The sequence below is a fragment of the Aricia agestis genome, chromosome 12 (genome assembly GCF_905147365.1).
Source record: "Aricia agestis chromosome 12, ilAriAges1.1, whole genome shotgun sequence".
NCBI classification, from domain to species: Eukaryota; Metazoa; Arthropoda; class Insecta; order Lepidoptera; family Lycaenidae; genus Aricia; species Aricia agestis.
The window spans coordinates 8858965-8886110 of NC_056417.1; the positions used below are offsets into that span (position 1 = coordinate 8858965).

A 27146-nucleotide genomic window follows, 5' to 3' on the forward strand; every position below is an offset into this window, starting at 1 on the left:
AGCTGGAGCAAAGGAACTTGCCCCTAAACATAATGTAGAATATCGCTAACCAGAAGGAGTTAATTTATATTATACCCAAACAATATAATGATCCTCAACTACTATGCAACTCTTTTTCGACTCATTAACATAGCCGCGAACGCACTGAAGTTTACTGAGATAATCATTAAACTTCAGTGCGTTCGCGGCTTTATAGTAATTTGTATGTAGAGCGGTACTCGGTAGAGCACGCGGCGTCACAACAGATGATCTCCGGCGCTCGGGCAAAGCGCGCGTTTGTTTCTTTATAGTGGTGGCGTCATTGTAAAACTGTTCTAAAGTTTGTGCAAAAGTGTGTACGAAGTTTTTTTTCTTTGGACGTAAAGGTAAGAATTTTTTTCTTTTTTTTTAACCCTTCTCGTGATACGTAAACAAAATTTGGCTAATCGTAAATCGTAACCTTGGTTTATATCTGAATGCATAATATAGGTTGCGTCCTTACTCCTTACCTTGGGAAGTGTGACTCGCTGGTTATTTTCGCTTTTCATATAGCGTCACCCCTTTTATCACTTGTGAAAATAATATCTACTCTACAATATTAAAAACTGGTTATGTTACTGAATACATGTTCTATCATACTCTACCTATCTACATGAATATTTTTTTTTCTTGTATACTAATTACTAACAGATACGTATGAAATAGCACGAATTTTTCAATGTCATGGATTTGAATTTTATATTATTTGAATACTGCTAAAACTTCTTTTGGCTAATGATTATATTTAAAAAAATAATAATCTTGTTACACTTAAATTTTAATAAAGGCACCGATCTCCCTTACCTACGACTAACTTTCTCAGAGGTTTCACAGCTTACTCCTAAGGGCCCCTAATGTTAATAGTAATTATTAGGGGTGTTTTGTTATTTATTTGGTGATTTCATCTAATTAACATAATATTAAACACTAATTGTCAAGTTCTGCTTTTCCTGTAGCATTACATAGCATAGCAATAAAAGTATAAATAAAATGAAATGTTAATAATGTAAATATATCATAGTGACGAAGACGACAACAAAACTAATAATTTAGTACAACCTGATTAACTTGTTATCGACATAATTTTATTTTACATGCTGTAGCTTCCAAATACCAGTTACCTCTTCACGCTTAAGTCGCTGAACCGATTTTTATGAAATTTGGTTTGGAGATACTTTAAGACATAGGACAATTTAAGACAATTTAGGGTGCGATACACGTATTTTTTAATATTTTTTTATGAAATAAGGGGGCAAACGAGCAAACGGGTCACCTGATGGAAAGCAACTTCCGTCGCCCATGGACACTCGCAGCATCAGAAGAGCTGCAGGTGCGTTGCCGGCCTTTTAAGAGGGAATAGGGTAATAGGGGAGGGTAGGGATGATGGGTTTCCCCTGCGCAAAAAAAAGGGGAATAGGGTAAGGGATTGGGCCTCCGGTAAACTCACTCACTCGGCGAAACATGGTATTTCTCCGGTCGAGCCGGCCCATTCATGCCGAAGCATGACTCTCCCACGTATAAATATATTTCAACGTCAAAAAAGTTACGGGCAACGTCTACTTCTGAATGAAATCCTATCAGAGAAATTAGTTCATAGGAAGATGTTGAAGCTACGTAAGTGATCGTTCTGTTTACAAAGTTATGTTGTATTTTAATTTATAAAAAAACTAACTATTAAACCGGTAGCAGTGATACCATGTGTTTAAACAGAAATATTTACTCTGTGGGCAGTGGGAACGTCGGTGTGGGAGAAACAGCCCACGCTGATAGTCCATTATATATTATCATTCAATTGAACAAAATTCAAGATTTTATCAAAACATCTGACGCTAAAAGATGTTGTTGCTTCACTTTAATATCTTACTTACATCGAATAATTTAAACGATAATGATTTTCTTTTGTCGCTTTTGTTTTGTCTCTACATCTTATCTTATTATATCTTTAAACGAACAATTCTTGTATATATAATTATTAAGTATATATATATATATATTATGGAATTATATATATTACGGAAAATTCCGAAATTCCAATTATGGAATCTCGGAATCGGCTCCAACGATTTTCATGAAATTTTGTATATAATGTATAGGGGGTTTCGGGGGCGATAAATCGATCTAGCTAGGAATCATTTTTAGAAAAATATGTCATTTTATTCGTATTTTATCGAATACCGAGCAAAGCTCGGTCAAATAGCTAGTAATATATTATCATTAAACTCTTTCAAATGTTTATCTAAATCTTAAAATAAACATATTTAATAGTACTTTATAGTACTCACTATTATATCAAGTAATTTCAGTGTAAAATTATTGCTTACTGTAAATTTTAATATATTTTATTAGGAGAAGCCCTAACCATCGCAATTCCATTGCAGAATAACATTAACTTAATCGTAGATTTCCAGTACCCTGCACGGTCTGCCAATAAAAAAAATACATCTCCGTTATTATTCTTAGCGTTAAGATCTTAAAAGAACTGTTAGTTCCGTTAATCTCATACGAAAAAGCTATGTGGTGTCAACGCAGCCTTATGTGGACGTGTGGGATTCTAGGCGTGTGAACACGTCTTCCTAGTGTCCAAATATGGCCGCGGTACCTGCCAGTGCCGATGGATAAACAATCCGTGCTTTCCAATCCCATACGTGATTGCATGCTAGAGGTTTCACTAGTGGTAGCAGTGCACGTGGATGAAATTGAATACCACGGGCTCACAGAAAACCGGCGTGAAACAGCGCTTGCGCTGTATTTCGCCGAGTGAGTGAGTTTACCGGAGGCCCAATCCCCTACCCCTTTCCCTTCCTTACCCTCCCATATTTTCTTCCCTACCCTCCCCTATTCCCTTCCCTACCCTCCCCTGTTACCCTATTCCCTCTTAAAAGGCCGGCAACGCACCTGCAGCTCTTCTGATGCTGCGAGTGTCCATGGGTGACGGAATTTGCTTTCCATCAGGTGACACGTTTGCTCCTTTGCCCCCTTTATTTAAAAAAAAAAAACTACAATATACAGGGTGTAACAAAAATAAGTGATAATACTTTAGGGTGTGTACGTGTTCCTCGTAGAGAGTTTACTGTGAAAGTAGCAGCGCTGAAAGACCAAATATTTTTTTCACTTTTGTATGGGGAAACTCGTGACGCTCGGGCCCTTGCCCATACAAAAGTGAAAAAAATTTTTCGTCTGTCAGAGCTGCTACTTTCACAGTGAACTCTCTACAAGGAACACGTACACACCCTAAAGTATTATCACTTATTTTTGTTACACCCTGTATATTATTACTTGTTTTCTGCTACTTTGTTAGTGCATAAATTCGTTAATCGCGTGGAAATCGATAATTTTCATCTTTCTGTAATATATATGCTTTCTCCATAACCAGTAGAATCAGTTTAGGTAACAAACAAACAGAACCAGTCAGACATATTACAATTATTATCTATTTGCTACTTATTAGCTCTAGGGTTAATTAACTAATATAAACACTTGTTTAAAAAACCAGAAAACGTTGACTTAAATATATAAATATTATTAAAGGTAGTGTTTTCCTCCTATTTGCTTAGTTATTAAATAAAAGTTGTGTATATGAACGAATGTTAAAATTTTGCGCTACGTTAAAGAAATATCAAGGTTACTAAATCGTACAAACTTTTAAAACTAGACAGCTAATTTATTACCTGTATAATAAAACGACGCTTACAACATACCTAAATAGCGTAATGTCGACTAAATTTAGCTGAACGTGCGAAAAAAAACAAGTTTTATGAAATAAACTCTACCTTTAAGTTGAGACTAATATTGTTGGCTATGCAAAATATTATGTATGTTTCTTTTTAATGTTTAGCTAGTAATCAGTAATTAGTCCTTAAATAAATAAATAAAATATAAACTAGATGACGCCTGGAACTCCGCTGCGCCAAAACGTGTTTATCGCGCGGGAACCGTACATTTTTCCGGGATAAAAAGTATCCTATTTACTTTCCCGGGGCTCAAAGTATCTTCATGCCAAACAGCAACATCGGTTCAGTGGTTTGGGCGTGAAGAGGTAACAGATAGACAGACACACAACATTAAGTTTGGAAGTATGGATATGGATATGGAAATAATATGGATAGTAGGATAGGATATATGTACACAGAAAAAGCATTTTGTATAACAAGTTGCTGACTCTACACAAATAACTTAAAAGTAGACTGTGAACTAATAAAACTCTACGCTGATAAGAAAATCAAACAGCACTAAAATAAAAATTATCACCAATTACGAAAGTGACCTAAAAAGAGAACGGTTAGCGCGCGTTTACTCTTTCATTAGATAACGCTGTTTTTAAATAATGGTTTATTTGATACTGGTTATTAACCTCTACTAAGACTACTGCTGGTTAAGTAACCTCTACCAATAAGTATTTATTAATCTTATTACTACTGGCTAGCTTTTTAGTTAGTAGTTACTAGTAGGTAAAAACTGTAAAAGAAAATACTTACTGCCGCTCTCAGAGACGAATTTACATAACTCTAATTAAATGATGATTTTGACACTTGACAGACAACATATTATGGGGATTATCGCCAAATTATTATATTTTTTCTCAATAACTCGATAAATATCCCTGATAAATATACGTTTTAAAAATCCGCTAGGTCGATTGAGGAATGATAGAATTTCATACAATGTATTAAAATATTAACTTAGTTCAATGCACGGTCATGGCAACAAATGAAAAATTTGTGGAAATTAGATGCATCTTTGTGATTTTTTCTATCGAGAAAATTTTAAGGTATCGCGTTTTTGCTCAGATCGAATTCTCGGAATTTTAGTAGTATCTAATTTTAGAAAATGAAACAATTCGGGGCTTATTTTCAAATATAAAAATGAATTATACAATCGACAGGGTTAGGGTTAGTTAAATCGAAATTAGGGTTAGTCGCCCCTTAATTACTGTAGTGAAGTACCGTACATTTAATAATAATTACAGTAAGCTTCTCCTCTGAGTGCAGCAGCAAGTGTGAACTAATTCGCTGAACTAATTTAATAAAACGACTGCTTTTGAATCAGCTGTGTTGAACGTTTTGAGCGACTTAAATATTTAATTAAAAAGCTAGACGTGTGATTGAACGCCGTTGTTCAGTCAAATGACTAGCTGTTTGATTGAACGGCTATTTTAACCAGTCGACTGCGACATATAAGTAAATAAGGGTCAGTCTGTTCATACGGAACGATTGAGACGAAACGAAGCGCAACTTGACGATGCATAAAACATGCGAATAATTATTATCGTAGAGACATTTTTGTCTAAATTAATGAAACCATTTAATTTAATTTTTCCTGCCTTATCCATTTCGTTTATAAGCTTCGCGTACAAAAGTTAAAGAAGATATTAATTTTATTTATTGCTTACTACAACTTAATAAAACCATTAGCGTTGAACGAATTAGTTACTCTTGATTTCAAACAATGACATCATCGAAGAGTTCAATGAAATGAGATTGAGTCACTAGAACTTTATTCCAAGAATCATCATAAACCTTCGGTTATTTTTGTTTAAGGTTTACTCAATACTTGAGTATTACTCAGCTTTGTGGTAGTGTGGTATTAAAACATAATGTCGCACTTACATGACGTCACATCAAAACACTGAATAATAATGAAGACGTGAGTGGATAAAGACCGTAACTTACAATTTGAAAACTGTGTTTCTTTTTACCGACTTCCAAAAAGGAGGAGGTAATACGTTCGGCTGTATGTATCTTTTTTTTTTTATTTGTATGCTCAACGATAACTCAGCCGTTTGGGATCTGATTTTCAAAATTATTTTTGTGTTGTATAGGGTTTAACTCGAATTTGGTACCATGTTCACAAAAGTGGTGATCTGATGATGGAATCCTGGAGGAATCAAGGGGACTCCTTGAAACTTGTATGGAAACATATACTTAGTGATTTTTTTTTTCTGAAGCATTCGAGGTAAATGCTACCAAAAAGTAAGATTTCGCACCAGGTTATACCCTGGATCCGAAGGTACCCAACAGAACTTTTGAATCCTTATAGATACAGGTTCGGGGATTTCGGCGTTGTTTAAACAACTGAAAGCATAAGCCAACACATCAATTTAATTGATCATCATTATCACAATCATAATTATGCCATGGGTCATCACATTATGACCCAATTATTGATGCTTTTCGTGATATTTTGCATCGAAGCAGATGTTTTTGATGATTATTTCGCTGTTTGTGGACCGATTTTAAAAACGTTCACGTACAGAAATAGTTGAGATTTAGATGAATTCTGAAAAAGGCACTATTATAGAGTAAGAGTTATTTAATACTTTTTAGTTCATATTATTATTGTTTTTACCTTGGAAGTCGGTTTTAATTTTTTGTTAAAAATAATAATTGCATAAATGGAGGATTTAGAACCGGGAAAATTATTTGACGTAAAAATATGGATTTATACATAGAATCCATATTTTTACGTCAAATAATTTTCCCGGTTAGATATATTAGGTAGTACAAGATTAGTTCAAATTATAAGTACAAAATAAATAATTGTTCTTATGTTGTAAAACATTTGTTACCGGCTTCATCCACTGTTGTTTTTACTATATTGCGCTGAGGTCACATAATATTATATTGTAGACAGTGCCTTTAGAAGTTTAGACTTTTAAATTTTTTATATCACTCACATATTGCGCTGATATTACTTAGATACTATGTAATTATGCATTTTTAAATTAAGGCGACGCCTTAATAATTTGGCTGTAGCGATATCGATTCTTCTCAGCAATGACTAAAGCTAAGAAATTAAAGATCATTGTCAGTATTCATCATGTCTTTGTCTGAACTACCCATAGCATAACACGATTGGTCAGCTTTTATAACACAGAATAATCAATCAAAAAGACCTCTGTTAAAAAAGGGATTCCTATTTTGCCAACAGAGGAGAGTGATTAAAGCTTCCAAAATTTGTACATAAATTGGTTCAAGCATACACTTTAATTTGCCCATAGCATAAATGAAATGTATTTATGTTTTTAAATTACGCAACAAAAGCCATTTTGTCGCTTACGCCCTTTCCATTTTTTGCTGTTCCATTGCTTGTTTTGCCAAAAATATACCTACCAATAATAATTGTAGGTACCTACTCATAATATAGAAATATTATATTAAGGGCCTGTTTCACCGCTTCCTGATAAGGCTATCCACCACTTAATTTGACAGATGGAGTATGGAAAATCTGTCAAATAACCCTATCGGGCACCTTATCAGGAAGCGGTGAAACAGGCCATAAGAGTATAATTATTATTAACTAATTGGTATATTTTTGGCAAGTTACAAACAATAACGCAATACCGCGTTCTATGTAAAAAATATCATAAAAGTCAATTTAACCATGTTATTAATATAAATGTAGTTCAATTAAACAATAATCGAGATAATCTGTACCGGCTAGCCGTAGGGGACTGTGGCTGGCCTCGCCCGATTGTCAATGACCAATGTCAAGCGCGCAAGGTCCATGACCATACATGGGTTTTGCGACTGACGAATGACGAATAATTACGTATTCGTGGCTTTCATAAGTTTAAATCCATACTGTTAATTTATATAAATGCGAAAGTGTTGTCTGTTACCTCGTCACGCCCAAACCGCTGGACCGATTTTACTGGAAATTGTTATGGAGATACTTTGTGTCTCGGGAAAGGACATAGCATATTTTTACCGTGATTATGAGCGCAGTAAACTAATTTTGACGTAAAAGAGGTGCGGGCGTCGTCTAGTCATTCATTAATCAGCGAAATAAGTAGTCATAAAATTAAAAATGAAGGTTTTTTTTTATGAAATAAGGGGGCAAACGAGCAAACGGGTCACCTGATGGAAAGCAACTTCCGTCGCCCATGGACACTCGCAGCATCAGAAGAGCTGCAGGTGCGTTGGCGGCCTTTTAGAGGGAATAGGGTAATAGGGGAGGGTAGGGATGGGAAGGGAAGGGAATAGGGGAGGGTAGGAAAGGGAATAGGGTAGGGATTGGGCCTCCGGTAAACTCACTCACTCGGCGAAACACAGCGCAAGCGCTGTTTCACGCCGGTTTTCTGTGAGAACGTGGTATTTCTCCGGTCGAGCCGGCCCATTCGTGCCGAAGCATGGCTCTCCCACATATAAATTATTATGTATGTACGTTTATTGTTTTGTTAATTACTTTTATCGTTAAATTCGATCATGAGTCGTTAGTCGTACGTATGAGTTATGACACATTACACACCGTTTAGGCCCGTATTAATAAACCACTCTCAAACTCCTACTTAAAATTAAGAACGTGTAGCACTTAAGTCAATATTTGACCACACTTTACTATTACTTAAGATGTAGCTTTTCAACTCTCAAGTAACAGTTTGACAGCACAGTTGAGTATCGAGTTTCATTTTATTATAAGTATACTGTATACGCTAGAGTCTAGCTAGAATCTAGACATTTGCGGATAGTGTAGGTTACTCAAAACAGCGTCCTAAGATTCCCAAGTATGATCTTGAATTCTTGAGCAATTTCATAGTGGTAAAAGCGACCTAATAATTCGGGCATTATAGACATAAAAAGTTTTATAATTGTATTCTGATAATAATTTATGAATATTTATAAAAGACTAAGGGCCTGTTTCACCACTTTCTGATAAAGTGCCTAATAGGCTATTCACAACTTTTTTGACAGATTCTCCATACTTGATCTGTCAAGTTAATTGGAGGATAGCCTTATCAGGAAGTGGTGAAACAGGCCTTAATACTTAGTAGTGGTCTAGTGGATAATGTGTATGTAGTAATTAAGTAAATATGAATTAATTTACTTAAATAGTGAAACTATAGTATTGGAAGGTAGGTAAGTGAGGTCTAAACAGTGTAGGTATGGGAAACGATGATACACATTTGCTTAACCCAAAAAAAAATCAAACATTAGGTCGTAAACTGTTTATCAACAAACTATAAACCATTGTTCCTATTACAAATAAGTATATGTTCTGAGACCATAGATAACTACAATTTTATTAGAAAGATAACAATAGGCAGTAAACATATTTTTACCTTTCTTCTAAGAAAAGATAAAACATAAAATATCTAACGCATATAAAGTTTTTCTTCATAAAACATTAAAAATAATTTAGAATAATGTAGATAAAACACCTCTGATAGTCTAGAAGTTTCTTTTCTGCTGCAGTTTCTTGCGATCCTTTTTACTGGCACATAACAAAAAAAAAAACACTTTAAAAAATTCGATATTTTTAAATTTCGAACTAAAAAAATAAACACTGGCTGTTATTTTATCCCGACGATGCAAAGCCGCGAAGGTCGACGCGAGATGAATCGAGACTCTGACGTAATCTACCTTGTACGTAGAGCAAGGATGTCCATACGAACCGGTTTACATGCCGACGCAGGAAGTACACGTATGACATCAACAGAATAAGGAGACGTTTAATTAAAGCAAGGAAATGATAGAAAATAATTCTATAAGGTAAAGACCTAAGCTTCCGACGTCTGAGAATGTAATTCAGAGAAGCAATAGCGATAATTTTATAATATTATAATGAATCACTCTGTAAAGCCTTTGAAATTCGAATAATAATATTATATTAACAATACCTAATAGGTATAATGATAATTAATAATTGAAAGCGTCAAAAATAATAAACGAATTAAATACCAGAGTCGGCAACCCTAGGTTAAATAACGAGCGTCTTGATCCTAATTTTTAAATATAAAGAAGCCTTGTTTTATGTGGACGAATAATAAAATAAAATCAAAAGCTGTTTCAGAAACCTTGTCATAATTACTTATTCGGAGCGTGCGAAGTGGGTGGAGGGGATAAAGAAAGCGATTGCCGCGCTTGCCGTGGCAAAAATATGCAACCAAAGGGGCTCAGTTAGTAGTCAAACAAACTTGTCAATCTTGTTTTGAAATTTTTAGAAATTGGTCTTTATGGTTTTTGTATCGTAGACTGCAAAAATAACAGCAAAAATAGGTAGTCAGTATACAAATTTAATGTTTTTCCTAAATCCACTAGGAAATTACATCAGATAACTGCTGTAAAAATGAAAAAGTATGTGATTCGATATAACCTAAAATTGCATTATCAGTCAAGTCAATTTTATTTAAGTTGCATTTTATAAAGATATTTAGTACCTAACTATCGTTTTAGTGTTGATGAATGATGGACCACCATGTTCTCAAAAACCCGACGACAAAACTTGCAGTGATAGTTTCATAGAATACCTATTTTATTTAAATCTACTTTGGATTTAAATAAAATAGGTATATAAAATAAATCAGTGTTTTAGTAAATTTATAGACTCCGATTATCTTCCAGAGTATTAATATTGTAAAAAATAAATAAAAACAAGCTTTTTAAAAAAATTACATTTATTTTTTTCAAGTATAAAGTATTGCTTGTATTTTTGATACTGATTAAAGCAGCAATATGTTTGCACTTGCCGCTCTGGTTATAAACGCAGCTGCATTTTACTCCAGCAACAACCGATCATTATTATCTATCTGTAAGAATGAATAAAAATGTTTAGACTACCTTTATCTAAATGCTTAGTTACGTTTTTGGTTGGTTGGTTTGAACTTGTTTTATACGGTGCTAAAGTCACCGATGTTCAACGAATTATATTGGCTCGTATTAAATAACATTGCCATTAGTTCTTAGCTCTTTTACATCCCTTACATGTCCTGCTTACACCAATTTATTTCCTTTTAGCATAGATTGGGCCTTGAAATTTATTGAGTGTTTTATACTTAAAAACCAGTTTTTTATGCTTATATTCATTTTCCACAAGTAGTTTTAAACTAAATCTAATCCAAATACCATTAATTATTGTTCTAAATATATTTTATTTGCTATAATATTTACAAAATAAACAAACTCTTGTTGTTTATTTTTTGACACATGCCCCTAAAACTTTGTTTGAAATATGTCACTACTGACGTGCACGTTCCGAATATAGAAATTGAGAAATGAATTTTCGAGGTTTTCAATGTAACTGTAACTTTTATATTGACAAATCTGAAAATCCTGATAATATTATGATGATTATTATTATTTATTAGCACCTAGAAAATAATTAGCAACTTATCGTATTTTTTTTAAATAATTTACAATAATTTTGAGAAAAGTGAGTCTCTACAGTTTACACTCCCTCTTGGACTCAGGACATGCAAATTCAAACACGATATTCTTAACTTTAAATAGAACTCGTCTCGAGACAGAGATGGAGAAGATTTCGACTACATTTTCAACTGCTTTCCCTAGAAAATATAATAAGTAATAAGTTTTACCTCTACTATCAGTTTAACTCTACAATTTAGGTATTATGTAAACTTTTCTTGAGTTTTTTTACTACTTTTCTTTGGTAATAGGGTTCAAATACTAAGCTCGTATCTCCTACTGTACACAGTATAATGTGTTATAGTACCAACTACTGTGAGTACCAACACAGTAGCCGGTACTCAGCAGATAATGGACAATTAAAATGTACCAATTAATCTGTATTCATTGACTGAACCAGATTGGCCCATTTTCGTCTGGCATTTCCTTGTAAGTGATCAGTTCTATTTACATACACATTTTGTTGTGTTTGTTATGCATAGGTACATAAACGTAACTGTGCGAACTCACAGAATATTAATTAGTTTAACAAGCGAAGTGTGGATTTCGCTTACTTAATTAGAACTGTTATAAACTGTAATTTAAATTATTAAAAATCACAATTTAAAATCAACATTAGTTACTACTAAGATTTATGTAACCTATAATACAAATAATTTAAATATTCGTTCTATAAAAGCTTCGATCATTTCTATACATTCTGCAAAAAAACAATATTATTTAGACTAAGTGAAAAACTTATCACATAATAGGTAACTAAACTATCTACGTATCGTAATTTGTACCTACTTGGTATGACATTTTATGATCTAGTTCTAGGCAGCTATTTTATCCGTGCATTTCTCAATATTGACTCTTGCATTATGTATCATATTACCCAGGTACCACTTGTACTACGAAATATATACCGCATGTGGCCTTAATTTTGCATGTACGAGAGCCGTATGCAACGTACAGTCGACGTCATCTGCTTTTTACTAGCTATGCACCTTATTCCTAATACAGTAAGGTCAGTAAGGTTCAAAGGCAACGTCATGGAGAATGCCTCCGACTGTACTTTATAGAGTTCAATGAAGTCTTTAAGACAATGCACTGGGTCTGGAACGAATGATGCTGATTATAAGAGGTCGTGTAGGTCGCAAAATACCTCAGAACTATCTAGAAACTTAAACAATAGTCGGTGTGATTAGTAATAACTTGTAATTGCGACTAACTACATCATTCAGTTTATGTCATAGTGTTATCTTACCTATAATAAAGTTACAGTCAGGTTAAATTGTATTGATGATATAAACTACTATTTCAAGAACATATTATTATAGTCTTCTTTCATTGCGACAAAATGTACAGTTCCCACAAAATAGTTAGTGTTTTAGATAATAGTTACTCGTACTAGTTATTCAGTAAACAGCAAAGTACATTTTGCATTGCTCTAAAACGCGAAGATATCAAACCTCTTCTAAAGAGTTCCAGATGTTAGTTTTCACTTACAGACACACATTATGGCGACTAATATGAAACGTCTGCAAATACTGAATATTAGTTCAGCAGTTAGAGTAATAAATACATATTTATTCTTAGCTGTTATAATTCGTATTGCAACGTCGCATTCCTAAAAACATTTAAATATTGTGTGTGTTTCTTGTAATGAAATAATATTATTATGTCATTTTAATATTACTTGACGTCCCGCGCGGCTTCGCCCGCGTAAATTAGGAATTTTACAGAAACCGTACATTTTCCCATAAAAAATATTTCCCCCGTTTTTCCCACATTTTCCTGAGTTTCTTCGGTCGTATTAGTCTTAGCGTGATAATATAATATAGCCTATAGTCTTACTCGATAAATGATCTATCTAACACTGAGATAAGTTTTTAAATCGGACCTGTAGTTCCTGAGATTGACGCGTTCAAGCAAACATACTCTTCAGTTTTATAATATTAGGTAGGTATAGATTTTTTTTAATTATCGCTTGACAAACTCGAGTCTCGATCTAAAAGACTATGAAATGGTATAATATGGTAGTGATGATGATGATGATGATGATGAATGAAATTTGCATAGTAGCATAATATGCTTTCTGTTCTTAAAACAACGCCAAAACTCCCAAACTTGTATCTATAAAGAATCAGGAGTTCTCTCAGCACCTTCCGAACCACGGTATACCAGGTATACCTCGGTGCAAAATCTTACTTGTTGGTAGCATATGCTTAGAATACTTCTCACGAAACCGAAGTCACCACATGTTTCCCTATAAGTTTTGAGGAGCTCCCTCGATTACTTATGGATCCTTCATCAGATCACCACTTTTGTGAATATAATACTAAATTGGGATGATACCCTATATACGAAAAGAAAATTTTTTAAAATCGGTTTACAAACGGCGGAGTAATCGTTGAATATAAGAAAACGAACATAACACCTCCCCCATTTTGAAAGTCGGTTAAAATTGTAGCTTATGTGTTATTCTGGTGTATAAGCTATATTATTGTAAAGTTTCATTAAAATCCGTTCAGTAGTTCAGGACACACGAAAAAGAAAAAAAAACATCCATACATCCACACATCCATACATCCAAACAAACTTTCGCCTTTATAATATTAGTAGGATAGTAGGAAGTAGGATAGTAGGATATAGATTTTTTTGGTTTCGAATGTGTTTCGAATTCTTCAGCTTCAGCGAATCGAAAGCTTGGACAGCTTTTTTCTTTTAAAACAAAGAGTGTTTCTTTCGTACAGTGCTTCGTCAATCGTAGGTACTAGGTACTATTTATTCAACTTACTGAACTATTTCATTGTTTTCATTATACCTCAGTAGTAACTAGTAACAAGTGCGTGTCGGGCCAAGCGCAATATAGGGTTCCGTAGTACCTACCGCTAGTTTTTGATATTTTAATGGTCAATGAATGTACATTTATAACGTGATTTACACTACTAACAACAGTCTCATTTACGTTTAAAGGAATTTGAACGAATAGTTACTAGTTATACCTACTTCGCCAAATACATTTTTTTAGTTGATCGACTATAACTCTATAACTTATGAAGTCTTCTTAGCCGTGATAGTTTTCCTTTTAAATTGAGCATATTTCCTACTCCGGTGAATTTTTTCACATTTCCAGAAGCAAACGTTAATAGCTGGTAGAAAGAAACTTCATATTTCACAAATAGATCGGAAATTCGAATCGGAAAATGATCTTTGAATACTCGTAATATTTTTTTAAAACCTATCCAAAGACACCCCACACGCTGGGGTGGACGCGACAAAAAATCATCCCCGATTGATGTGTAGGGGAGAGGTACCTTAATTTTTTAAAGATATTATATACTTACCAATTTGTCGGCATCATTAATATGTGCATTCATGCCAAATTACAGCTTTGTAGGTCCTTATTACAGTCAGACGGACGGACAGACCAAAAGTAGACTTTCTCATTCATAAATAATTATTAAGATATATTATTATATTATAATATGAAGCTGTACCTACTATTACTACATAAACAGTGTTATGTAAGTACTTGTGTTCAAATGATGAATGAATGTTTCAGAGCAAACTTACTTGAAAGTGTTTATAATTAAGTATGTAATTTTAGTCCCAGACTTATTTTAAGAACCAAAGATAAAAGAAAACAAAAACGAGTCAGATGCAATAATAGAGGGACGCTATTCTGAGAGCGATATATCAAATATTGCCAAGTGCTCTTGCCATTGACTACGAGGTATTTTGGTGACAAAGGTCGTTGAAACTTGCGTACGAACGTGTAAAGCTAAGACCACACTTAATCGACACGACACGGTGCGACCAGCGACACTTCACTTTCATAGAACTAATATTTTTAAAACATCAGAATTTACGTTTGTAAAACGTCAGTTCTATGGAAGAGAAGTGCCGCGCCGTGTCGTGTCTCTGTAGTGCGGTTTCACCTTAAGGCATATAAAGGCCTTAGTTTATGATTGCCTATGATTCACGTCGATTGTCCAGGCTATAAACAGCTTCGCAATGATGGTTATCTATCATTGCTCTTTAGACTTTTACTACTTTACTGCAAGTCTGCCGAACACTCGCTCTTAGACTATTTAGAGAAGAATACGTTACGAGACGATGCATGAATTATGATGCATGCTAGCGATACAAATTGAGATGTCAAGCGGCCGACGTCATGCTATTTAACTTTTTTATTTTTGTTGCTTTACGTTCACAAGGAAACCAAATGAAACGTGGCAAAGCTAAATCGACTCGTTTCATTTGGTTTCCTTGTGAACTATAGCTGCTGTAGAATGGCAAAATCAAAACAATGATCACGTTTATTACTTAATTTTATATCTACAAGTACTTAAAAACTTTGACTAAACAATATAAAATTCTAATACATTTTTCCATACGATGAAACGGGAAAAATATTTACGTTACATTAGCAGGTGGGTAGCCGTTGAAATTGAGCTAAAAGGGTAAGGTGTGGCAAAACGCGGTAGACAGTAGAGACATTTACCAGCACACCGCGATGTAGGTCAGGTCAATGTCGCAACTATCCCGCTATATACATTATACATAGATAACATGAAGCTAGCAGCTCTATGCTATATTATATTACTACTAACTATATTATATTTTGTAATTTGTATAATATTACCCGTAAGAATTTCGGCGCAATGGAGAAGTTAATTTCTTCACTATACTTCAATAACAACCGGAGGCTTTGTGGTTAGGTTAGCAGGTTACTTTCGCATTTATAATTTCCTACTTTGTTACCTTAGGGCTTAGAGTCTTCTCTAAAGTTCGGCTAATATGTGCGCAATGTTTTATAAACATCAAAATATACAATCGAAAACTAACTGCGATAATCCTAGCAACATCTAATACGAATTTATCTATCCCACACATCAAACAAGTACATGTTATATTGAAACATAAATATAACATTACGGACGTAAATATACATAAATATAACATAATGGATGGCGTTCTCATGGCAGTGAATGAACTGATTGGCGCGTATCGATCATACATCAGCATTGTGTAACAATATTGTTCCATTTTTAAATTGTGTAACGGGCTCGCCTAATGATCGGAAACACATTAAAATTTCGCAAGATCCATTCAAAATAATGTCAGCTACGCTTTTAGATGCTGATTCAGATTTAGAGAATCCAACATTTGTTTGAAATAATTTATAAATTGCTATGTGTAATAGTGTACATTTAAATCGGTTGATATTATTAGGTACAGTAGTTTTTCTGGAATTATATTTAGAGCGCTTTTAATTTGTGGGGGTTATCATCATCATAATATTAATACGCGAACGAAAAACTTTGTAACCCTTTTTACGAAAAATGGGAAAATGCATTAAATTTTGCACAGTTATAGTTTATATGGTGAAGGAGTGCATCCAACTAATATTATTTTGAAATTATCCTTTTATCATACATTTTTATAACAAATAAAAATGTATGATAAAAACACACACTACAACACACACACATGAGAAATGACAGATTTTTGAGTGACAAGCTTATACATACAAATTATACTCTTTTATTTATGGTTAAAGTCTGTTGACAACAAGTTGACAAATTGAAAATGGATTATAGTTTTTTTTATTGAATCTAAGATACTATTAGACAATGCTTACACGGCCAGTCTGAGATCAGCTAAGTCCCAGAGACAAGAGTTGAAAAAAATTATAAAGTCAATATTTTTTACAAAATATAGCCGTAGTAGTCCTAATGTCGTTGAAACTAAGGTCGAATTTCGACCATTGGGCGATCTCTAGTTATACTAATTAGTAATTACATATTACATTTTGTAAGTATCTACTACCTTATGATTAAACTTAAAAATACTCTACAAATAGGCTTATTTATATTCGCAAGTGTATACTAGGCCTTAATAAATAACAAACAAATAGAAGAAAGGTAGCATTTAAATAATATGGAACTGCTATTTTTGTCTATGATAGTTTCTTTCTTAATTTGCGCACGTGCCCTGTCGTAAGGAACTTATTATGAAGCGGCATATATTTTTAAAACAAAAATAGCCGAATATTACGACACAGGCATCATTCACGACTTTAGGCGCGGCTCGACGGAGCCACTGGTTGACATTATTTGGCTATGTTTAGTTTATAAACTACATACTAAATATTGGCTTTTTTGTTGCGTTCATCACGCGGGAACCGTACACTTTTCTTTTGCCATGAACCGGCTCAACGCAGCCACCGGTTGATGTTATTTATTGGCACTTTGGCCCTTGAAGATAAAATAAACGTCAACTTTACCGGAGGCCCAATCCCCTACCCTATTCCCTTCCTACCCTCCCCTATTCCCTTCCCTTTCCTTCCTTACCCTCCCCTATTACCCTGTTCCCTCTTAAAAGGCCGGCAACGCACTTGCAGCTCTTCTGATTCTGCGAGTGTCCATGGGCGACGGAAGTTGCTTTGCATCAGGTGACCCGTTTGCTCGTTTGCCCCTTTATTTCATAAAAAAACGATGTTTTCTGGTACGCCCATGATTTCAAAAATAATAATTTCATATAGATAAAAGAATCATTTATACTCATTTAATTTTATTTACTTATGTCAAAAAATTCAACAACAAACTGAACTAATGACGACACGACGGTGACAAACCGGAAGCAAACTATAAAGTATTTTATGCGGTTCTAATCTTTTCCGGGCATTTTAATATTTTACAGTACATTAACAATTCCTTAACAAATTTTATTACCAACTCATGAGAATATGTTTAATTTTATGCACTTTATAAACTTAACGATTAGTGGAGTTAAGTGGGAACTGGGAACATACTTGCCTCGAAACATAACCCATAGTGGGTTCATGTTCATAACCCACTATGGGTATGTTTTACATAAGTTCAACATAATTTATCTAATATCTACTTGTATAAAAAAAGATAGATATGGAATCTAAGACAGATCAATATTTAAAATATGTAGTGTAACTGTAAGAAATGCGGCTACTGCCAGGACTACTCCAAGTTCCAACATTCAATGAACATTCAAATTCAAATTCTCTTTGGAAAACAGGTGCTAATAAGTGTCTGATAAATATTTTAAATAATTTAATTATGATAAGCTCTTCGATCACAATGATGAGCTGCATCATTATAGGTACTACACTTACAAGTATTGTAGTTACTTTTACTATAGACACAATTTCTCATCATCAATCAGCGATCACTTAGCTAGTATTTAATATTTCTATTTTTTGATTCCAGAAACTATGAAAAGGAACTGAACCACACAAGTATCAAGATGGGTCGTCTCCGGACATGCTGCTGCTGCGCGTCCACGCGGACCGGGTCCATCATCACCGGTTCCCTGGGCATCATCCTCTCCATCATCACCATCATCCTCATCTGGCTGATGGAGAAGCACAACATCTCATACAGGACGTTCATCTTCGACGCGGACTTTGATAAGAAGATGTCGGATTTAGATAGTAAGTGTTTTTTTATTTGTTTTAACAAAAAAAAACTCTAGATTGTTATGTCGATTTACCAGCATCTTCTCTTTTCAGTTCCAAGAATAATCCTGACCGTGAACTTATGTTTTACAATATTGATATGCAGCCTCCTGATCGTAGCTGTACTAAAGGTATGTACATCATATTTAAATATTATCCCAAAACTTAAAAAGTACTTATAATATTAAGAAGCCTTAAATTTTTTTACACATCTATTGTTTTGTTCTAGCTAGAGAACTACTCTAATCTCTGGTCAGAGTTAGCTAGACAATATTATTAAAAGTTGCTGCAATTAACTTTTCAGTGGTCTGGTTAAATTACGACCAATTTGTTAACTTAATAATTTTTCTCATAACTTTTTTCTTTTTATGACGGGGTCCAGACTTCTTTCTCGGTAAGAATATATCTTTTGTTGGCTGATAGAGTATGCACTATGCACATATTATAGAAATATACCATGCACTGCCTTAGTTGTTAGATGATCAATCATCTATAATTTGCATCAATGAATGATGTCATAATATAATTTGCATCAATGAATGATTGTTGACTTTAGACTTAAGACCTTGTTTTATTGTCTTGTCAATTGAACTGAATAGATTTATAGATCTAGAATTGATATGGCTAAGCTAAATCTCAAGCAATACTTACCCCAAAACATTAGAAAGTCGCCGTAACAATTTTGTTTCAGAAACTCAAAATAAAGTTTCTGAAACAGGATTGACAAAGCGTAAACAGAGTAAACAGAACTAAGTACTAAGTACTAACTCTGTCTACTCTGTGTGTTACCTGGAAATGTGCAACTGAAACTTTACTGGAAGTTGCACCTGCGACGGATTTAGCTTACACCGCGTTGCACATTATTGACGACCTAACACCCACTTCCGGCACGTGTCTATTTCGGCGCGTTTTTTCAGCACCCAAGTGCACCGCCTGTCACCGACCCCATTATAGTATCGTGTAAATCGCACCTGTTAACTATTTACTTACTTAATTATAGTTTATTTTTAGACATTTATGTTTTTACCATTACAAATATGTTATATGTACCATCAGAGAAATTTTGTCATGGGTGGACGGTCCTATTTATTTCGGTAGGTTATGTAAAGTCAACGTTAGTTGTAATATTATGTAGCTTGGTTTGACATAACTCGACTAAATTACGTAGACTGCTTTCTGCAATGATATTCTATGTTACTAACGTAACTAGATTGGAAGTTTACGGTAGCAACGCGTTGCCACTTCGAAGATGCCCAACAGGCATATCTCACATACATAATGACATAACGAATATATGACTTGACATTGTCTTTTGAACAAAAAAGTGGTTACGCATTTCTGAGAATCTTTTGTAAGACATTGCTACTCTAGTATTTTAGAAACTCATTGGCTTTCTGCCTATGAATCAATTATCTGATAATACAAACAATGTCATTATAAGTACCCACCCGAACTGTATTCAGTCTTCGGATTTTTTTATTTTCTACCGGACTAGCCGTAAAATCAACATTTTAGTTAAAATGAGAATACCAGCATGAAACCCTTTTAACATATTTGATAAATGATATTATCTAATATCATAGAGGAATAAATGTCTGGTCTCTGCTAATATTTAAAAAAACAGTAGCCCTACATCTCGAACAAAAAGCTACACAAGTACACCATAATATAGTTTCATTCGGTTTTCGTTTTCTACCTTTAGAGCTTGGCTCACCAAAGTACCTTGTCATTTCCAGAAACGGTCCTGGCTGATGCTGCCGTTCGTGGTCCTGGGTGTGGTGCTCGCGATCGGCCTGCTCATCAGCATCCTGCACACCTCCATAACATACTATCTGGACGACATACCTGATCACAACCTCTACGCCACCGTCATACTCATCGGAGGGCTTATTTACTTGTGTGAGTATTACAGACATATTGTACTTATTTCAAACAATGTATGTGGATGTAAAATTGGTAAAACTTTAGCACAAAAGTAGCTTTAGCAGGTAGCGTCACCGAAGGAGTATGGGATTTTAAAGAGAGGGATACAAACCTGTAACTTCTACAGGGTGTTATAAACTTAATGGCGTGTACCTTGTATAGAGTTAACTTTGAAAGTAAGAGGGCTTAAAGAGACTCTTTTTAAACTTTTACTTACTTTACTTACTTTTTTTCATACAACTCACAAAAAATTGTTTTGTCAGCGCTGCTAATTTCACAGTGAACTTTATATAAGGGACACAAGCACACCTAAAGTAATTATCACTTAATTTTATTACACACTCTAGGTATTTTTTGTTACCATTAGATGACCGGGTAATGGTTACCTTGGATATTTCATAAAAAATATTGTTGTTTTAAGTAAGTATATTGATTTGTTGGATAAAAGTTGGTGAAAAAATTAAACATCGAAATTCAATCTAACTAAACATTATATTCTCTTTTCAACGCTCCGCCTCCACGAGACAGTACTTACTATATTATAATACTAATGGCTGTCCCGGCAAACGTTTCTTTGCCATAATATAAAGTATTTCGCCCGTATTCTTTTATTGAAGTGACTAAATAAGTATGTCACCATGGCAACGTCCATCGCTATCCCGTCGCACACACATTGGTCGCCGTCAGTCTCGAGTTGTAATAATTTACTATTATTTATTCATCAAATGCACTTATGAAAATAAAAAGTACCCAGTAGCCGATTCTCAGACCCACTGAATATGCATATAATTTGGTTAAAATCAGTAAAGCCGTTTCGGAGGAGTACGCTATCTAACATTGTGACACGAGAATTTTATATAATAGAAGATTTTATACATCGTTAACATTTCACATAACATTTAGTAACAAGGAAACACAAGTCGTTTTCACGCTATTGTTGACCATAGCCTACTAATGGAGCATAGCTTATTAATAAGCATGAAATTGCTTCGAAGTCCAAAACTCTACAGGCGGTGGTTCTCTAAAATTAACTATGACGGATGTAATTATTGTGGTTCTTACGAAATATTGTCCCAAATTCTGAGTAATATGTCCCATAGGTTTTTCTTAAAGTCTTGCAGTAATTAATATGTATATTTTATAAAACAAATAACAATGATCCGAAGTATGTAGAGAATAAGATAGAGCTAATGTACAATCAGAGAAGTTGATTTTTAAGCAGATGAGGGACCTACGTAGTTTGGTCGCGTTACGTCAAACCCAGACGACAGATCACAATTAACATTAAATTGACGTGATCCGACCAAATGACGTTGGTCTGTCAACTGTCTAGGAATAAATTTCCTCGATAGTACATTGATATTTCATATTTAATTAAAATCACAGAAACACTGCAACTGTACAATGTTTAACAAAACTAAGTGATAATACTTTGGGTCTGTATGTGTCCCTTCTATAGAGTTCACCGTGTAAGTAGCAGCGCTGAAAGACCTTTTTTTTTCACTATTGTATGGGAAAACTCGTGACGTTCGGGCGCTTGCCCATACAAAAGTGAAAAAAAATTTGGTCTTTCAGCGCTGCTACTCTCACAGTGAACTCTGTATAAGGAACACGTACGTCGTACACACCCTAAAGTATTATCACTTAGTTTCGACTTTCTTTACATTCTGTATACTGGATATTGTATATTTTTATTAAACTATTTTTAATTTTATTAGTCGGTCCTCTAAAATAGTTTTGTGTGTATAGGTCCAATAAACTATATTTTTTAACATATTTTGAGCAAAAATGATCTATCAACTTAATATGTCAAGGGCCTGTTTCACCACAACCTGATAAACTGCCGGATAGGTTATCCACAACTTATTTGACAGGTTCTCCATACTCTATCTGTCAAGTTAAATGGTGGATAGCCTATCCGGCACTTATTATTAAGAGGTGAAACAGGTCTTAAACTTTGTAACATTTTTCAGGCATCTAACTCTACATTTTTTAAACTTTTTTGCAGGCATCTACCTGTACTTATGGGCGGTGGTGTTCAGCCATTACCTAGACATCCGTGACGAAGAGGAGAGGGGGAGATACCGCAAGGCGCCTTACAAGCGATAAACCTTTATTGTGAACTTACTGGACTTTACAGTGCCTTACATGATGCCTTAACAAGAAATGTTCCAATTTTGAAATTAATTTTTTTTATTTTTATTTAGCAAGCATTTTTGTCAAATAATTAATCTGCAATGACGTATCTAAAGTACAATAAATATCACAATACAAGGACACTAATGCTAAAAGCAGAGAGGATTTTTACCTTAATATTTATGAATCTCAGTGATAATGGAAATTGCTTAACTTAGCAGTAAAAAAAAGAATCTATTTTAAATGATGTGCGCTATGGTCAATGCACAATGTTGTAAAAGTAAAAAAGTAGAATCTACATGAAATGCACACTGTTTAAAATACTTACTACTTGAATGCTTAGTTGTATTTAAATTTCAACTTTGTCGGTCTTACCACAAAAGATTTAAGCACCTGTTGAACAGTTGATTAGAAAAAAATTCAGTACAAAATGGTCTCAAAACAACTGTTCAATAGATGTTTAAATATTTTTTGGTAAGACCGTAGTGTATCTGTCGATGTTTTAAAATTTGAGCCATTTTAAACGTGGCTCAAACTTTGCAATGTTAAAATAGACATTTTTTCAAAGATCTTGATTTTTACGTAACGATTATGTAACTTAATAATATAATTTAATTATATTACTTGTATGTATGTACGATGTAAGTGTTTTAATTCATGCTGGATATTGAAATACTTATCATGTTGTTATATTTTGAGTGTTGACATTCTTCAATACAGGCAGCGTTTATATGTACCATAATAATATGATATTAATCTTAATTAATATAAAATAAAACGTTATAGATAGACTGTAAAACATCGACTGGGACATAAAATAACGATTAATTTGCAAAGAAAACTGAAAAAGTAACAAAGTAGACTCGTAAAGCATGAAAGTTTCATGAAAATAAGTGTTGATGATGGATATGAATGTTGTAATCATGTGATTAACTTATTTTTAATTTTAAAAATATTTTAATACTTAAGTATAGATTTTTAATAAAATTTAATAATAAATATTTAAATTAGTTATCATTTTGAGAATGTTCCCTAAACTATCTTATGTGAAGCAGCAGATATATAATATACAGGCAACAACAGCTATTTTAAATATTTAAGTAAGTATTCTGATTTGGTTTTAAGCAAACTGGTAAAGAAATTCTACCTCTACAGGTAGAAAAAAAGGCGAAATACAGAAAGTAGAGTCATTCTATATATTGAACGCTTAAAGGTGGCATCAACATAAAGAATTCCAGAATAGAAAATATATAACTAGCCTAAATCCGAGCTCGCGTCGTTCTGCGTGGTATAATAACCTATTTAAGAGCATACACCAGAGGCTACAGAAAGATTTTTTTATATTTTTATTTATCTACTTAATAGTAACATAATAATATATTTTATTAGTAACAAAGAGGGGGCGAGGTGCGAGTGTGAACAGACGCTCGTGGCTCGCCTCGTCCCTCGTCTCGTCCCTCGCGGCGCTCGCGTCCGGAGCGGTTTTTGGGGCACGTGTGGGTGGGTGGGTGTTTACATTCGCCCTCCCGCTTTATTCTGGCTCCTACATCGTGCCGCGCAGGTTGTGTTTAGTTTTAAATACGCAAAAACAAAAATGCATCGTATTATGATAATAATAATATCTATGAACGCTTCACACCACGTCAGTCTGGCCCCGTGCTAAGTACCTGAAGGACTTGTGTTACGGGTACCAGACAACGGAAATATATTTAATACTTTTATACTATACACATATTTAAGATTTTTATTATAGGATACACATATTTAATACACAACCATGACCCAGGAACTTTGAAAACTTTTTGTTCCGTCGGCGGGATTCGAACTCGCGACCCCCGGCTTGAGCTACCGACAGGCGGCAGCCCACCCACTGAGCCACAGAGGTCGTCAAATAATGGATTGGTCGCAAGACGAAACATTTAAGTTCATAGAACTATTTCAAAAAGAACGAATAATTTGGGACCCTAAACATAAATGCCACAAGAACAGCCAAAAAGTTAGCTTCCTTTTATTTAAATTAGTGACGTAGCAGTATAAGCCCAGTACGCACAAACTTGTTGCTGCTAAAACTTTGACGTCCTCCATTGTTGCTAGCTCAAAGACGACTGAACTCGGCACGCGAGTGTAAACAGGCAACTTATTAACCATCGATCAACACGAGCCTCGCACGAGGGACGAGGCGAGCCACGAGGCGAGGGACGAAGCGCGAGTGTAAAGGCCGTATCAAAGAAATTGATTCATCGCATTATGCCAATTCAATATTAATCGTGATTTTTCGGCTGAGTTTCACTAACGCGTCCAAATTACGTAAGTTCGTCATGTGCCAATTAAATCAACTTCTCTGATAGTACTGTATAAATATCTATATTTTTTTTAAATATTATTTAGCTCTGTTATCGTATACACGTTGTTTATAACTTTTATGTTTTGATAAAATTATCTCTTCGTATACCTTGACCTCGGCCGGTGTTTTGTTACGGAATAAAAACTATAAATTATATATAATTCAGTCAGTTTTATCCGTATGTATTATTTTGCTTTATGGTCAGTTTGCTGTTGGTTGTGATACTGAAGGTATAGTACCTAGATTATCATTAATTTTATTATTAATGGTAAATTGGAAAATAGAAAAAGAATTTTTTTTTTTAACTCCTTCTGTCCTGCGATCTGTCCTTAGACATTGAGCTGGATTTTAGTAATTATGTTCTTAGCGTGTATGGAACATATCCAATGATATGACCATTTTGTTAGTAGAGCTCTGTTAAAGCATGTCTTGAGGGGCTCGTCTTTTGAGCCTTTTGAAGGTTCTATTTGGTTCTTCGCTCATTAGATTCTTGGCCAGGTGGTTGGGATGGTTTTCTATTCTCTTAGAGTATTTTTGTAGGCAGTTTTTTATTTCCTCCTTTACAGATTCTAGTTTCAGATCCCTGTGGAGTTGCGTGTTTGAGACGTACCAGGGGGCACCAGTTATCATTCGCAGGGTCTTTGACAGGAACCTCTGCAGGATGTTTAGGTTTGATGGAGAGGCTGTTCCCCACAGCTGGATCCCGTAGGTCCAGATAGGCTTTAATATACTTTTGTAGAGGAGAAGTTTATTTTCAAGATTTAGTTGTGACTTTTTGCCTATTAACCATTGCAGTTTCAGGAGTTGGAGATCGAGTGCCTTTCTTTTTGTTTGTATGTGCTTTTTCCACGTCAGTCTTCGGTCCAAAAATACGCCAAGATATCGTACGTCATCTGATTGTGGGATTTTGATTCCATTCAGCTCGACTTCAGGACATGTTTCGTGTCGTAAGCTGAATGTAACATGGACAGATTTTGTTTCATTAGCCTTTATTTTCCAGTCTTTTAACCATCGAGATATTTAGTTCATCTAGACTTTTTTGAAGTTTGTTGGAAGCTCCGGCAGCTGTTTCGTCGGTTGCTAATATTGCGGTGTCGTCAGCGTATGTTCCCGTCAGGACGTGTTCTGTGTGTGGTAAGTCTGATGTATACAGCAGGTAAAGTGTTGGACCCATCACACTCCCTTGAGGTACCCCTGCCTCTATTTTGTACAAATTAGAAATGCCATCGCCTTGTCTTACATAGAAGTGTTTCTCTGTCTGATTTTAAATAGCAGTCCATCGTGCCAGACTCTATCAAAGGCCTGAGAGATGTCTAAGAATGCGGCAGAACACCACCTCTTTTCTTCAAATGTGTTGTTGATTTTTTCTACTATTCTGTGTACCTGTTCAATCGTGCCGTGACCAGGTCTAAACCCAAATTGGTGTTCAGGGATCAGTTTAGCTTCTGCGATTTTTGGAGCCAGGCGATTTAGAAATAAAATTTCCAGTACTTTAGAGGGAGTTGGAAGGAGACTGATAGGTCGGTAAGATGTGACTTTAGTTGCATCTTTTCCTGGTTTTGGAATGAGGATTATTTCAGCTACCTTCCATTGCGGTGGAATAAAATTTCTCCAGAGGCAGGCGTTGAACAATTGGGTAAGATATTTGTAGCCTGTATTTGGCAGTTCTTTGAGGATTTTCGCCGTAATTAAGTCATAGCCTGGGGATTTATGAACATCTAGTTTTCTAATAGTTCTGATTACTTCCTTTATTGTGATTTTATTGATTGGTAGATCATTTTGGTGAGTTTGCGTAAGTGCGTTTGTAACATCATTCGTCTTTGTAGATCCGCAGTCAACGTTAGGAGTGAATACCTTTGACAAGTGTTCTGCAAATGCTTCGGCTTTATCCTTGTCGCTTTTAGCCCAGGTACCATCCGGTTTTCTAATGGCTGCTTGGTGAGAGACAGGCCTTTTAAGATTTTTTGCTGCTTTCCACAAAGAGTAATCAGTGGCTGGTGTGGCATCTAGATTTTTCAGAAAGTTTTCTGTTTCGAGCTGCTTCTGTTTTTCTAGTACGTTTTTTAGTTTTTTCACGATTTTGTTGAAATTCGCCTTGTGT

The 27146-nt window shown here is 34.6% G+C and overlaps 1 protein-coding gene across 2 annotated transcripts; it reads left to right on the forward strand.

Annotated features, from left to right (window-relative positions):
* The first annotated feature begins 231 nt into the window (after positions 1-231).
* Positions 232-23110, forward strand: LOC121732809 (lysosomal-associated transmembrane protein 4A-like). Of its 2 annotated transcripts, XM_042122792.1 has the most exons (6): positions 232-365; positions 18395-18618; positions 18697-18773; positions 19025-19036; positions 20379-20541; positions 22574-23110. In XM_042122792.1, the coding sequence occupies exons 2-6, from the start codon at positions 18432-18434 to the stop codon at positions 22672-22674; spliced, it is 540 nt and encodes a 179-aa protein (XP_041978726.1). In that variant the 5' UTR covers positions 232-365; positions 18395-18431; the 3' UTR covers positions 22675-23110. The 2 variants fall into 2 exon arrangements, with proteins under 2 accessions (XP_041978726.1, XP_041978727.1); XM_042122793.1 differs by lacking the exon at positions 19025-19036.
* The last annotated feature ends 4036 nt before the right edge of the window (positions 23111-27146 follow it).